This window comes from Metopolophium dirhodum, chromosome 7 (genome assembly GCF_019925205.1).
Source record: "Metopolophium dirhodum isolate CAU chromosome 7, ASM1992520v1, whole genome shotgun sequence".
NCBI classification, from domain to species: Eukaryota; Metazoa; Arthropoda; class Insecta; order Hemiptera; family Aphididae; genus Metopolophium; species Metopolophium dirhodum.
The window spans coordinates 6367738-6383772 of NC_083566.1; the positions used below are offsets into that span (position 1 = coordinate 6367738).

The 16035-nt window shown below is 29.9% G+C and overlaps 1 protein-coding gene across 2 annotated transcripts in view; it reads left to right on the forward strand.

The window, feature by feature from the left end:
- The window catches only part of LOC132948613 (tyrosine-protein kinase Dnt-like), an 80657-nt gene that overhangs the window by 21213 nt on the left and 43409 nt on the right, over positions 1–16035 (forward strand). For both annotated transcript variants that reach the window (XR_009665034.1, XM_061019160.1), the window contains exon 3: positions 1295–1422. Coding sequence is in view for 1 of the 2 variants with exons in the window: in XM_061019160.1 (XP_060875143.1) it covers positions 1295–1422 (128 nt within the window). In the remaining variant the exon portion in view is untranslated. The remainder of the gene's footprint in view (positions 1–1294; positions 1423–16035) is intronic.

Here is a 16035-nt window from a genome sequence, read left to right on the forward strand (position 1 = left end):
TTATTTATCTTTATTTTGAAACAAAACACATCGAATTCTAAACGAACATTTTGAGAGAATAACTGTTCTTAACACCTTACCGTCAGAATAATTGATGATATAATTTATATATTTTAAGTATATTGTACACAATAAAAATCATTTGAAGTACATCGACCTGTAAATAAATAATGTAACCCAATATTTCTGTTATTTTATTTATTATTAATATGTGAATTTGAGAACTCGCAATGTTGATCTCTCCGAAGTACCATCAGTCTTCAGTTCAAAAGGGGGCCATACGAAACTTCTAGAGCAATTTAACTCTCTCTATCTCTCTCTCTTAGGAAAGGTAACATTTGTTATCTAAAACCAATAGCTGTTCTCGATATGTTTAGATATAAAATTACGATTTCTGATTTAACCATTGTTATTAAATTAGATTGCGTTTTTATCATTTTTTTTTTTTTTTTACCAATGCTGGTTGATAGTTATGACTTATGAGTCTTGTGTATTGAAACTATATTGATACCAAATCATAGTTTATCCTATAATTAAAAAATAATTAATTTTTTTTTAGTAATATATTGTTTAGTTATATGAGGTGAAAATAACTACATATTATATATTTTAATATTTATTCGGTGAACAGCATGCTGTTCTGCAAAATGATTTGTATATTGTTAATCATACAAGATACAACACTTAATGACAAAAAACTATATAGACTATAGAGGTATACAATGTTATCTTATAGTTTATTAAAATAATACAATGAATATTATCATGTTATTCTACAGTGATAATTTAATTATTATTAACCCTAAAAACACAATTATTACTTGTTAAATAATTATAACTTTATAATATACCTACTTAATAATGATTAAATATAAAGTAAAATTATCTATAAATAAATAAATAAAAAAATACTTTATATATTTTTTTTTTTTTTTATTAGGGTTAAGGCTTTGACTACTAGGTCATTGGCCTGTGGTACTGTAGAGGAGGGTACTGTAGATTTTGTTTACACGTGTGTGTTTGTTTTGGCAGAATTTTTAATTTGGGCACCCGAAGGTATCTGCCATGCCCGGGTGGGGGATTGCGGCACTTGTTCCCCGGACACCATGATTTGCCCGAAGAAAAATACCGCCCGCGACCGAGGTATCGAACTCGGGTCGGCCACTCCGTCCCCCCCATTTTATATTATATTACCTATTTTGTATGTTTAAATCTACAGCTGTTTCATAATTATTTTGTATATATGAGATAAAAAAGTTAATTGATAAATATAAATACTATTATTTTTACCCAGGTTTATCATCTGAACTCTACTATGTTCGAGATGGGGTTGTGAATACATACGCGATGAATTTTGAAGTTCCAGTTCCTGCGAACATTGGTGAACTTGAGTTTTGCTGGCAATCGCTGACTCGACATTCAGTAAGTAAAATTATCGTTATGAACACTATTCAGTGTTTTATTTTACTTGTAAAGAGTACTATTTTTGGTTTCGCGAAGGACATTACAATTGAGTTTTTTTTTAATATGCTTTTGAGGTGCAAGAAAAAGTTTTACGGACAATAAGTCTCAGATATTATTATGTTACGGGCGGTTGACGGTTTAATTAGACGTGACATTAAACCGACTATATGAAGGGTTAGCATTATTTTGACTTGGAAATCACGTAGTGCGTTCAACAAGCGAAACCCAAAAACTTTTGCCAAAAGGGGAACCGTTACGTGATTCATACACTTAAGCACCCATTGAACGTGAACTGTCAAATTATGGAGAAATTGTCAATTTACATTTTGGAATTTCATATTACATGAATGGAATTCACACTGTACCTAATAATATATTATATTTATATAAAAAAATATAGTACTGTTTGCTGTTGTGTAAAAATATATATTATTTGAAATTCACGTATACGTTAGGTTAGGTTAGGTTTATAAAATGTTCTACTCATACACTACCTAATATGAATATATAATTATTTATGATAATATTTATGTAAGTAATATTATATGATCATAAATGACCATGTATGAAGTAACTGAGCAACCGACCAAGCGACAATAAAAAATTATAAGTGGCAATAATTCAATGTAGCGGAGCTTTATACTGCTGACACGCGGGAGTAGAAAAGTCAATGTAGTGAAAATAAGTATTTAACATGACTTATAATTTTACCTATAGTCTCAGGATAATTTATTACTGTTTCTATTCTGCTATTCATCACATATTCCTTATTCTTATAATCTTATATATATATATATACAATGGTAATTATTAGCCAAACATGCTCATTCCCTTTTAATCCTTTAACAATGCATATATTTTTGAATTTTGGTTTTTGATTATTTAAGTATAAATCTTAAAGAGTATATTTAAAAATATTTCGATTTTTTATGACATTTAAAAAGTGTCCCGTGGTAATACAAACTTAATTTTTTTCAAATCAGAACGACCTGTTTTTACCTAAGGATAATATTCCTTAATACCTAATGATTTTGCATGAAATACTAAATGTATATAATATTTAATTAATATATAGGTACTCGCCACTCGGACGATTTTTATAAATCATAAAATGTAAATTTATTAATATTGATTAATACCTAATTACTATAATTTTCAAACCATCATACCTTATAAACATTATTAAGAACAATTGATTATTGTCCTTAGGTAATTCATAAAATTTAACTCAGAAACTATACTAATTCGAATTACGATTAATATAATATATCAACATTAAAAAATCTTAATAACTTCCTTTAAAACCGTTCTCGTGTGAAAATAAAATGTTTATATCGCTATAAGAAATTTTTGAAATTGTATGAAAAGTTCTACGTACCTATGTATTTTAAATTATTATTTTTTTATAGAACCATATATTATATTTTGTCTAGATATTTTATAACGTATATTTTCCAGTCCTCCCTAATCATAATAATTTGTTTTATAAATATTTAGTATACCTTTGTACGACCACCCTCTAAATTGTCATGAAGTCCTTTCCGAAAACGAAATATGTTTTCTTAAACATTTGACATTTCCCCAGCCTTACCAACAATTACTTGCCTTTTTTTAAAAATTTGAACTTCAAATGTCTGGACTATGAATAAAATTGTCCATTTTATATATTTTCGATATTATATATTATTATAAGAACAATAATTCTTGAGAGAATTCTATAACATTTTATTTTCGATGATGTTCCAAACACAGATGTTGCATTTATTTACATAATTAATTTGAAATTTTTATAATTTCATTATTATTGCTGTAGGTATATTTATTTGTGATCTCAGATACATCGTGTAAAGTGTTTTTAGGATTTCAAATTATTTATTATTCTCTAAGTTTTAAAATTGCATGATTTAATACTTATTATACCTATACGTCTTATACTTACATTATAAAGATTTGTTATTTGATTACAGACATTTCTATACCCTATCTGCATTATTTTATAGATAATGTTTTAGTTTTGAGTATATATATTTACACACACTGCAATTGATTTTAAATGCATACTAAGCGATTTTTCTTGACATTTTTCATTCAAACTATCGATAAAACTTTTTTTTTCATTAATATCTAAATGACATCTTGGACGATTTATTTATTTTTTATTTTTTAACAATACATTGTGATGGCTATTAGCTCTTTTAAGTTCCATAAGTACTTTTTTTCTTGTCGTGTATACTGTATAGTTTCCGGGTCCCCTAGATATTGAAGTCCTGACCAAATCGAGAGTTCCAAGTCATCGCGATAAACGGATATGAAGATTTATTACATATACAGATATTTATAACATGTAGGGTTCTACTGTGGTCCGGATGTCGGCTGTTCGGGGAGACGGTGCAAGAGAGAAGTTACACATTATCCCGGACAAGGCTTACTGGCGCCGGCAAACAGACACCCCTCGTCCTTATGACGACGAACATCATTGATTTTATGTACTTCGGGGGAAAGCATGCCACATTATCATATTTTAGAAGTTATACCATTGCGTAAATGGGAAATCGTAAAAAGTTGATGAGGCAAACTAGATCGAATAAGAGAATTCGCGTGGAACTATAGTCGGGTAACGATAATACTTTTTTTTTTAAATTTTACTTAGTTGATCATAAATCAAATGTATTTTAGATTGGATTTATACACGATTAACTCATTCTATGTGCATATATAGTAATTCGAAATGCACACTTTAAAACTTGTGGAAATTGCGTAAAAACATTTGATATGATCTCTATTGGTATATAAATTATATATAGAAACTTTTGTCACGATGTGAATTTCTGTTTTGTACGATTTATATTTTTTTTCAATTTATAATGAATAGTTATCATTGTACCTATCACGTGTATTCATATTATCAACAGTTAATGAAAATTTTTTATTTTGAATTATAATGAATTTATTTCATAATTTATTTACTTAAGAAAAACTAGTACCTACTTATTATATATTATAAGATAAAAGTATAGTCTGTAATTCTGTTTTAATTAAATAATGCAATTGATAGGAACATCAAAAATATAAAATTAGATTGTAATATACGTACAAAATATATACCTATTTATTATACTTAATAAAATTATACTACGTTAATATTATAATTATTGACATTAAAATAAATCCAACACTATGATGTTGCTTGCATTTTTTATACCGTTCTAAATTTGAATTTGAATTTATGTCAAATTGCATTTTAGTTTATAAAGCAGAACATTGATAATATTTCATAGATACCGACATTTTTGATTTGTTTATGTTTATAATATTATTATAATAAAAAGAATAGTACAACATAATATTTTCAATAACTTTAGTCTACATTATCAGCGTTCGTGTAGTTATTTATTATTAGTATACCAATAACTATATAGTACCTACTCAGTTTTTCCTGAAAAAAGCAGTTTGTTATTTTATTCTTTGTCGTTGTCTCGTTTTATGGAAGAATATACTGCAAACAATTATCACGTCTTGCATTTCGCTTGAAATGTATTTGGCTCTTTATAGTGTGCCATAAACGATTTCATCAAATGAATCCCATACGTCAATGCACTCAAGCAGTATGAAAGAAAATTGCACGATTCCTTTCAATAACGACGACGTTGTCGTCCTTTAGCGCCGTTGGAATTCTCGTCTGGGTAAACTATCGACTGGTATTTTATTAAGACTGTCGGCGGTACGGCTGCAGTGACGGCCAATTTTCGCCTGTCCCTCTCGGTGAAGATATATACAAGTTCAAAATTGAAAAATATCAGCTCTAACATTCCGGTTACGGAAGGTGCTGCGGAATGGTGGAAAGGAGAGGGCCAGAGGGGGTCATGATATCCGTAGAAATTTTCCGAATACCTTCGAAGCCGTTTATATGGATAAAAATGCCGTCGCCCGTCGTTTATTCGAAATAAAAAAAAACAACAAAACCGACAGGACACGTCCAAAACGCTCGTGTAGCTGGCCGACGGCGTAGGATAACTTAACACTCTTCCCGGCCACAAGCACACTAGTGAAATCTAATACGATGCTTGTGTGAACGGATTTTAATTAATTCTCGTTAAAAAGGATCCTCCCTCTCCGGCGTGGTGGTGTGGTGTGGTGTGGTGTAGTGGGTCGCGGCAGTGGCGTTGTTACGTTTATATAAAAGCGGATTAAATTCCCCGACACCCAGGGACAGACCGGCGCCTTTCACTCGCACGCCGCCGCCGATATTAATTTGCCCGCTCTAACGCTCTTGTACAACTCACCATAGAGAATAGGAAAAAGAGGACAAAAAAAAAGTAATACCCTCGCCGACGACATAAAAAAAAAATAAAAACGAATAAATAAAATGCCAAGGCGGCCGTAACTGTTTTCGTTTATACTTAGCGAGAGACAAAATAATTTAATTGTATTGTGTTGGTCCCCTGGACCGAATAAATCGACGGATAACTGAGTAGGTAATGAATGTTTTTGAATTATTATTTGTTGTCAGTGTAAATTAGTGGGTTGTATCGGAATAGGAGTGAGTTTTTTTTCTCTATATCATATAATATGCTTTAATAGCAAACTATTTACCATTGTGAAAAATAGATACTTCGAACGGGATGCAAACGAGTTGGATTAAATGTATTATTCAAATTAATCGAAAACGCACTGCATCGCTACAAATAATATATATTTGCCGGACAGGGGTTCGATCGAAAGTATTTTATTTTATATTACATAATATAGACTGTTCAAATGTATTTATTCAAATGAGACGATTTTATAAACAACGATGATTATTCTTGAATGTTTTTAATTTAAAAAAAAATTCTTTCAATTATTTATTGCCATTAGTAAGTTTCTTACCAACGTTAAAATAATACAGTCAAAATAAATTATTGTTGGTTTTTAAATGTGTACTATGAAATTTGTCGAAATCCAAAACTCTAGGTATTAATAATATATTTCGGAAGTCCGAATTACAACATCAGATGTATAAATTAACATACAATTTATCAGAAAATCTAAGCTCCGGTACCCTTAATGTACTCAAATTTCTGAAGGATACTGAAGTACATAATATAACAATTTAGAATTGTATTTATATATTATCTATTAACTATATGTTTATTGTTTTTATTTTGTTTCTCTAAGTTATAACAGTGCAAAACGATTCCTTAAATTATTGTAATAAGTAAGTTAAGATTCTTGTAACCTGCGTGGCCCAAGTCACCGAGGCAATTATTATTAGTATAAAATAAATATATATATATATTCGAAGGAAATAAGTTTGACATTGTTGTGTTGTCAGAATTTCTATAGATTTAGTACTTATGTATATAGGCAATCGCCGTGGTTTAACGATGCAGAAGATTTACACCATGATTGTTAATGACCAAATCATTGTATACAAGAATAATAGCTGATACGTACACGAAACCCTTTGAAACAATAGTTGAGATAATATTGTAGTCACACGTTATAACTTATAAGTATTTCCTCCCTGTAACGAATGTCCTTTCGTAAATAATTTAAGATAAAATTTTGCTCGACTGGGGGCTTATTATTACGATTGCCTATTAATTGGACGTTGTTGGAATGTGGTTGAGGAGGTACGTTGATCTAGTACCAATGGCGATAACAGCAACCGATTAACTATTAAAACGGGATAATGACTAAACGAGGATTCCGGAACATTGGAAGTTAAGACGCGCATTTACCGTAAAAACATAGCATACTTAGGTAGGTACGTGATCTACCGCCGACGTCGGTATGTAGTACATACTCATTATTATCTTTAAAGGGATTTAGTAGGTGGGTACCCATATTTGTTGTCCCCGTCTTTCACGCGTGAAACACGGTCCAATTTACCCATTTACTGTCTTTATCAGTACAAACCGACCCAGTTAACTGTGAAGCATTACGTAAGATTATAAAAATAGCGCAGATTTGAATTCAACTTGAAGTGCTGTACCGTCGAACGTAGCGGTCGGGCAGCTTTTTTCAATTTGATTTTAGTTCTTTTTAAAATAATTGATTGCGTTTATGAAAATCTACAAATGTTTGGAAATATGAGTGTGAAATCCAAAAAGTGGCTTCATCAATCTCGTGCAGATGCCGGGCTCGAATTGTTTTTTTAGAATCTTTATCATAATATTATAATACATGGTTGTTACATGTTTTTTTGTACCTATTGATAGAAACAGAATAGATTGTTTTTGCTGTGTTCCTTGTGTGAAATACAATGACAATAAATATCAGTACCCCTATTCCCGTAAAACAATTATAAATGCTTAGTATCCGCGAATACACAATCGTTAAAGCACTTCACCTATATATAGGTATACCGTCGGATAGACGTAATTTCAGTCATTTTATTTGGGTTTTTTTTTACAAAATACACCCTTTACATTTGTATTTTAGATTAAACAAAAAAAAATAAATTAAATTAAGTGATAAACTGTGTATTGAAATAGGTAATAAAATATACGATAACAATGTAAGTTATGTAACAGTGGATGTTTTCATTTTTTAAATTTGTAAACGCAGCATCTACTGCTTTATGCCAATATTGGCTTTACTCCCAAAGCGCTGGTTTTTTGGTTTATTTTGAGATATTCTAGACGTATAGCTAAACTCACCATAATTATTAATTATTGCTTTAATTTAATATTAGTACTATTAATTCATTTTAATACGATATTGTTAAATATTTCTATTCGTATTTTTATTTTAACGCCACTGTGAATGATAACTATATAGTAAAAATATAAACGAATAATGATAATTATAATAATAATAACTTTTCCAGTTTGCATGGTTGAAAATATGACCTTAAAATATATTTTCCGTGCCTAAATAGACACCTGAAAATAATAATAATAATGATAGGTGTAAACACACACCCTACGCTCATTTTCTCAAATAAAATATAGTATAGATATTGGACTACAAATAAATGATTAATTAATTAATGACAAAATATATAGATGAGAAAATCACGGAGCACACCTAGAAGTTTAAAACTATAAATTGTATAGAGTACATATTATAGTCTTAAATGTCGGGACGTTACGATAAAAAAAAATAATGACCGTGAAGAAATTAAAATAAGAACAATTGCTGCGTATAAGTGATATTGCAGACTAGCAAATATCTTCAAGTCCAAACAAGTATCACTTAAATTACAAACTACATTAAACAAAGAAGTTATATTAGAACAGTTATACTGTATGTGTGCATGGCCTATAACCAATGGAGATAACGAACAAATAACAATCCTTGAAAGATGAATAGTAATAAGAATAAACACACCTAAAAAGAAAATTGTGCCCCGCAACAATATGAAATAAGAAGTAATATAGAATGATAACTGATACGCAATAAGAGCCTGGCAGAAGCAATAACACTTCGATATAGAAGAATTATATGGGCTGGCCACTTATGAAGATCCAAAAGTTTAATAAAAAAGGTTTTAAAGTGGAAAAATTATAGAAAAAATACCACCTGGCAGATCAAAACAAAGGTGGATAGACAAAGTCTATCAATGGAAATTTCAATAACAGGATGAAGAAATAATAACTCAGTAGGTATGGGAATAGATGTTGCGGTAATGGGCTTCGGCGGCCTATAAAAAGTTATTAAAAACCGAAGAAGAAGATGGTCGATGAATGGTCTTACTTATTTCAATAAGATATTGTAAAATATTTCTGTTAATTTTTTTTTTTATAATGCCACTGCGGAGTGCGGATGACTGCATCGGCGCTTTCTCAAGATAATATTATATTATATTCACTGTGCCAGTTCACCACGTCTGAAAACCAAAAAAAAAATAATAATAAAAATAGGTGCGAACGCACACCCTACACGCACCCTACGACCCTCGCCCTCTCCGCAACAAATGACGAGCTTGTATCGTCGTCGTCGTCGTCGTCGCGGTCGTCGCAGCCGCCACCGTCGGTCGTATCAACAATTCCGGTTCAAAGCCTCTCGTGGCCGGTCCTGTCGCGCGCGCGTTCAATCCATTTACTTCCGGTGTACGCCACCCGCCGATCCCCTCGCCCGGCCGGCGTTGTGTGGACCGTTATTTCTGCCGCAACCCTCCCCCCATCCCCCTGTTCGTGGCGAAAAGAATTTCCCCGGCCCCGTTATCAGCGCCCCGCGGTAATAATATAATGTACGGCTGGCCGGTTCGGGGCTCGCGTGTAATACACCGTGTAAAACCGTCGCCGACGTTAGTGGTCCATTTACGGATATTTATCGATCGCCATTATTCTATTCCGTTTTCGCCGTCGTCCGCTCGGTATTATATTATTATTATACATGTACATAGTAGGTGCCTACCTACAACACATATATACGTATACACTGCAGGACGGTCCATTTAACAGCGTGCCACACTAATTTTCTCGGTCGATTTCTGTGATTTTGGATAGAAAAAATATTGTCATTCTCATTTCTATAAAATATATACTTGATAATAACATAATATAGTAATATTTAAAGACAGTATTCGGTGCCTAGGTATGGTATTAGGTACGTTTTAAATAATGCGTTTTTCAGAGCACATTTTGCGGTTAAAAATGTAGAAACCATAAAAATTTGATATTTTTGTAAAAATGTAATGTCAATAATAACAATATGTATTATTATATTATGTCTATAATATCATACAAAAATATTTTTTTCCTCTTCGGTTGGTTTACATAACTATTACAAAGGGTAAAAGATATCTGAACCCTATGTACACACATATTGTGTACCTACCTACTTCTAGGAGGTTAACCTAATCTGCTAATAATACCGAGCTGGAAGGTACGCGACACGCGTTGTCCGTTGATAATGTTTGTATGTAGGTACGTTTTATTGTCGTCAAACGATATTCACGTCGCTTTGTTCAACCACCGCGTTAATTATTTTACCGGTGTCGCGGCACGTCCACAATCGCCGCCAAGTCCCCGGATAACGTCGTGACATACGAATCACGCAATAGTGAAATAAAAGTTACGACCGTCAGAAGATTGCATTTGTTCCTACGTGGTGTGTTTCAGCGGTGACAATGTGGGAAAACCCTTTTGTTCTATAGTCGGAAAATCCACTATTCATACAATCTTCAGACCACTTGTCTGCACCGCACATCTCCGCGGGGCCTTAATAATTTATATTGCCTAGGAATTTAATTCAAAGTCGTTTCAATTCAAAACGAACCATTGTTTTGTTCGCAAGGAGAGAGATTGATAAACGCGATTGCAGCTCATTGATTAATAGAAATATTCGTGATTGTGAATTTTTATTTACGTCGTTAAATTTGACGTGTTCAATATTTTTGACAAGCGTAGTCACGTATGTGTTCAACTAATGCGTATTATATAGTTTAAACATCTCGTTGGGTTATATCCAAATAAAAAAACCTGCACATTAACGTTAAAAAATATGAACGACAACACGAAGCTTGAAAGCATGAGCTCTTAGTGAATTGTTGTTTTTTTTTTTTTTTTTAGAAACGTTGACTACCAAGGTGGTCCCATACTCTGCAAAATAAGAACGATATTATTTAATATTTTAGATTGTAAAAAAGAGTTCTCTCTCTGCGCGGTAGGTAGGATATACATACGGTATAAGAGTATAAGAGTGCATTATTATATAATATTATAATGTATAGCAGATTCTGAGCTTATGTTTTGTGTTTGAGAGAAATATATTTTAAAACTATATATTTCATAACAACCTGCAGGAAAGTATCATTTTTACTTGAAAATTGTAACAAAACTCATAATACAAATTATAAAAAACGTACCTCCGTGTTCGTACATGTTTATTTGTATGCGTTTTTATTTTCGAATACGGTACTACGGTAGTGTATATTGGGCTTAAATAAATAAAAGAAAAAAAATACATGTCGTGAAACTTATTGCTTCAGTTTCATCTAAAAGTTATAAACATCATTTTACTTTTATTATTTTGTGTTGAATAATTTAATCAAATTGATATTAGTATTTATTTAAGAATTTGTATACATTTATGCACACATACAACAATAATTATATTCTTTAAGCTAAACATTAAAATAGAACAATACAACGACGAATATATAGAATACAGTTGTCAGTTTCATCGTTTTGTTTTGATTATAGAATGAGCATTTTATTTCTTATCATATATTTTATTTTAAGCAGCAATTTGATTAATGGAGGTTTTTAAATTTTTTTTTAATTGCTGTATTATAATAAATATACTATTCAACCACTTAATTTTTTTTTTATTTCACTTGATAATTATTCATCAAGTCCGTTTTTTGTCTTATAAAAGTTTTGAACTGTTTATATTTAACTGGTCTTAATAGTTATTATGCCACTTTAGCATGTGTAATTAATAATTACCGCTTATTAATGACACCCTATTTCAGAATAATGTATACTGCTTATTGCATAATAGAACTTTGGACGTTTTTAAACATTTTTAAAACTTCTCTAAACCATATTTCTTTCAAAAATTGTTCACAAAGCTTAATCGTAAATCTTACGAACTAAAACAAGAACGTTTTCATTTTTGTTGAACGAAAGATTAAATAATAATATGTATAATTGTCTATAATCTATATACTATTACCCTATATTACTATATTACTATATTATAAAAAAAGTAGTATTAGTAGTACTAGTATTTATCAAGGATACTTTAAATTTAAAATCATTTAGTTGAGACCGATCGTGCGTCTACGATATATTTGTTATCGATTAATTGATTGCGAATAAAACCATCTGTTTAAATAAATATTAATAATATAGTAATAAATAGTAATACATGAACCACAGAGGCTATTCACTGTGCGATGCTTGCCTAAAAATATTTGTTCAGAATTCCAATTATTCTGAGATCTTATATAATTCTATAATATGCTTACCATAGGTACCTATTAATTATTATTGAGATATTATTTCATAACGTCTAAAGTCGTATGATAAAAGTTATATTTAAGACAAGTGATGTTTTAAGAAAATGTAACAACAAAGGTTACGAAATACGAATCCTTTCAATAAAATACTTATTAATAATCTGAGTATTTTGCGTATTTATTAATATAAAATAAATTTCAAAATGTGTTCACAGCGATGAAAATGCAAATAACTTTAGATATATAGTATTTTAACGTTTGACGAATTGTTTGTGCCCAACGCGTGTTCATTTAGAACTTAATGTTTGCACGTTATATCGTTTATCTTTATTCCCTTTTACTTATCAAGAATGTTTTTATTACTTACATAATCACTAAAGTTACAAAACATTACAGGTGAATGAACACATAAGTCAAGTCGAGGTATAATATTAAATTGATGACTTTTAAATTATTAATTTACTCATTATAACTTTTTTTTAATTCCTGAGAATTGTATGTAACAGAGATTTCTAACAGTTTATAGGTATACGTAATAATGCACATGGATTAGTAAGAATATAACTGTTCAAACATTAATATTTCAATCATTTTTATCGAAATTTAATTTCCAATTTACATACATATTATAATATAGTATACATAATTATAATATTATGAGTGTGTAATTATTTAAATAGGCACATTTACATTGCATGTAACCTTGGTCTATTTCTTCTATTTCGTGGATTCGACTTTTTTTTAGTCAAAAGTTTGGTACCTATCTGCTTTCTCTTTTGAAAGTAGATGATTTTATTGGATTCTATTAGTGTTATATATTATAATATGTTAATGTATATAACCGGCAAAAGAAATATGATTTAGCTACCAGCAAGCCCGCAGGTGATCTAACAAGTATAATATTATTATATTTAATCATTTGGCTGTGGTCATTGATTAAGTACAAAGTTTAATTAATCAATACTGTGGACTGTGGTAAATCTATCAATGTGACACTAAAATGTACGTATATATGATATAGTATAATACTTGGATAGTTGGACACTAATTGTCCTACGTTTATTTCGAGAATATTGTCGTAATCAGTCCGTCTGGGAAAATATATAAATACGGTATAAAATTAGATAGGCTGCCGGCGGGCAACCAGCGCTTTGATTATAGATTATTATTGTGAGATTTATTTGGTAGCCGGCGGCCTATTTAGTTCGTGAATTGCATCGTACTAGTTCAGTTATTTATATTATATTCCTTTTAAATTCAATACAAGATGGACGATATTTAAATTTTTTAAATTTATTTGTACGATTTTATACATTATAATACAGATATACAAATCTAAGATAGAGCTAAATATATACTTGTGCGCCAGTAAGGCGAATATAATTGTTTTTCCGTAATTATTGTTGTTTTCTTACCATAACTTATTTATACGTCGTATAATATCCACGTCATAAAAATGTAAAAAATAATCAAAAATACAAGAACAATATTGGACGACCTAATAGTAGCGTTGGTAAGGAATAATCCAGTTTAGTTCACCAGCAACGAAAGTGGCTACACAATAGAATATCAGTGTTAGGGCGCCCGCGCCCGCAGGTTTATGTTAGCTAACAGCTTAACATGAGCATAGACAAGAATACTAACATGAGATCGATAGTATCAAATCACTATAGTTATAGACGTTATAGTTATAACTTATATTACCTACCAGTCATATTATAATATACATTTGTATTAAATATCAATTAAATATAAACTAAAAAGAATTATAGATTCCGTAAACAATTGTCAATTTATTAAAAACGAATGTCCAATGAGTAAAATAATGATTACATTTTTTAACTTAACAGTTTAATCTATTCAAATGTATATTGACAAAAAAATAGTTATAATATAATAATTAACGTATTATTGTTTAGTATTTTAATAAAATTACAAACATTTAAAAATGATTCAGATAAAATGCGAATAAAATATCGAATGAAATAGCGATTGAAGTAAAATTATACAAGATAAATTATAATTAAGAACATTTTGCATTACACTCAGTGATTCGAACTAAAAGATTTATATAGACTACCTGACTACTGTTAAATGTCTTTGTGTGTGTACTGTGTATTACTTGCATTTTGTAATTATTTTCTTAGTAGTTATAGGATTTTATATTGCAATGTTATTTTATCCTTTCTCGTCTTATAGTAATTTAGACACTCATCAGTCATCATATTAATATTATTTTCTTCTTACCTGCATTAATTATTAAATGGCAAATGCATAGATATCATAAGAAATCATTGAGTTTAAAATAATATTATGATGAAAGCTGATATGAGGATATTATATATTATTGTGTTTAGTACCTATAATATTTTATAATTAAAAATACTACCTACCTGTTGAATAGTTATACCAGAATATAATAATATAATATGCTCGTGCGTGAAAGTATATTATTTTACTAATCGGATACTTGATACGTAATATAATTATTATGAATGTAAAACTTGCTTGCAAGGTGCATAATATTTTTGCTGTCTTATATACTCAGAAAGAATTATGAAATGTCTGAATATCAAATAAAAGTCGCGTAAGAAACATATTTTATTTATTTTTTATAATACAAATTCGTGTATAATATTATAATGTTGTTTACTGCAGAGATATGACGTGTTTATCAAAATAGTTATTACGGATAACTTCAAAAATAACGAAATGTTAAATATGTGAGTCTCTTATGTATTTCTCGGATAGTATATTTATATACTTAAAAGAAAAGAGAAAAATTACATACAGAAATTACAGAAATTTGATTCCTGTAATCTTGGGAATGTAATTTAAAATAAAATTGAAGACGATTTGTTTATTTGTCATAATAGGAATAGGTGTGTAGCAAAAAAAAAACCTCGCACAAATAAGAACAAAATATTAAGGTAATTCTATAAAACTTCTATAAACTTTAATAAGTATGCGTTATGCGTAGGTACCCGTCTGTGCCAAGACAGAATTCTTTTGAAAATTAAACATTCGTACTAGCATAGTACCTGTCCTTTGGTTGTATGTATTCTAATATTATATACATATATCTTCATTAGGGGTTTTTTTTTTTTTAGATTTTATAAATATTATTCATTTTGACAAAATGTCGCTAGACTCACCATGTGGATTGTATATCCATAAAAAATTGAAATGTAGTAGGTACAATCTGGTACATGTTAGATAATCTCATGAAAATCAGTGAAACCGCGTCAGGATTTTACGAAACGATTGTTTTTTTTTGACAGTCATTTCAAATGGAACTTCTTTATTGTGTGTTCTGAGAAGCTTTATCGCTCTTTAAATCCGACTTATAGGGATTGAAAACTCTGTATGTAAATGATGTTTGACATTTTATTCCCTGTCTTCTTTGGTATAGGAATATTATCATTTTCTCTCGCATGGTTAAAAGAAAAAAAAAAGGTTGGCTGTTTAGCTGTAATTTAATGGTATTCTGTACAATAGTGCAATAGAATTTCGATCTAAGCTTTTCGTTTTTTTTTTAATTATTTGCCACTTACACATTATTATTTTGTTTAAAGTTCATATTATATTCATGCCCTATCACATTCAGGTATATAATATATTAGGTATATTGTGTATTCAGGTACTTTTAATTGTAAATTTGAATCTTTTAACTT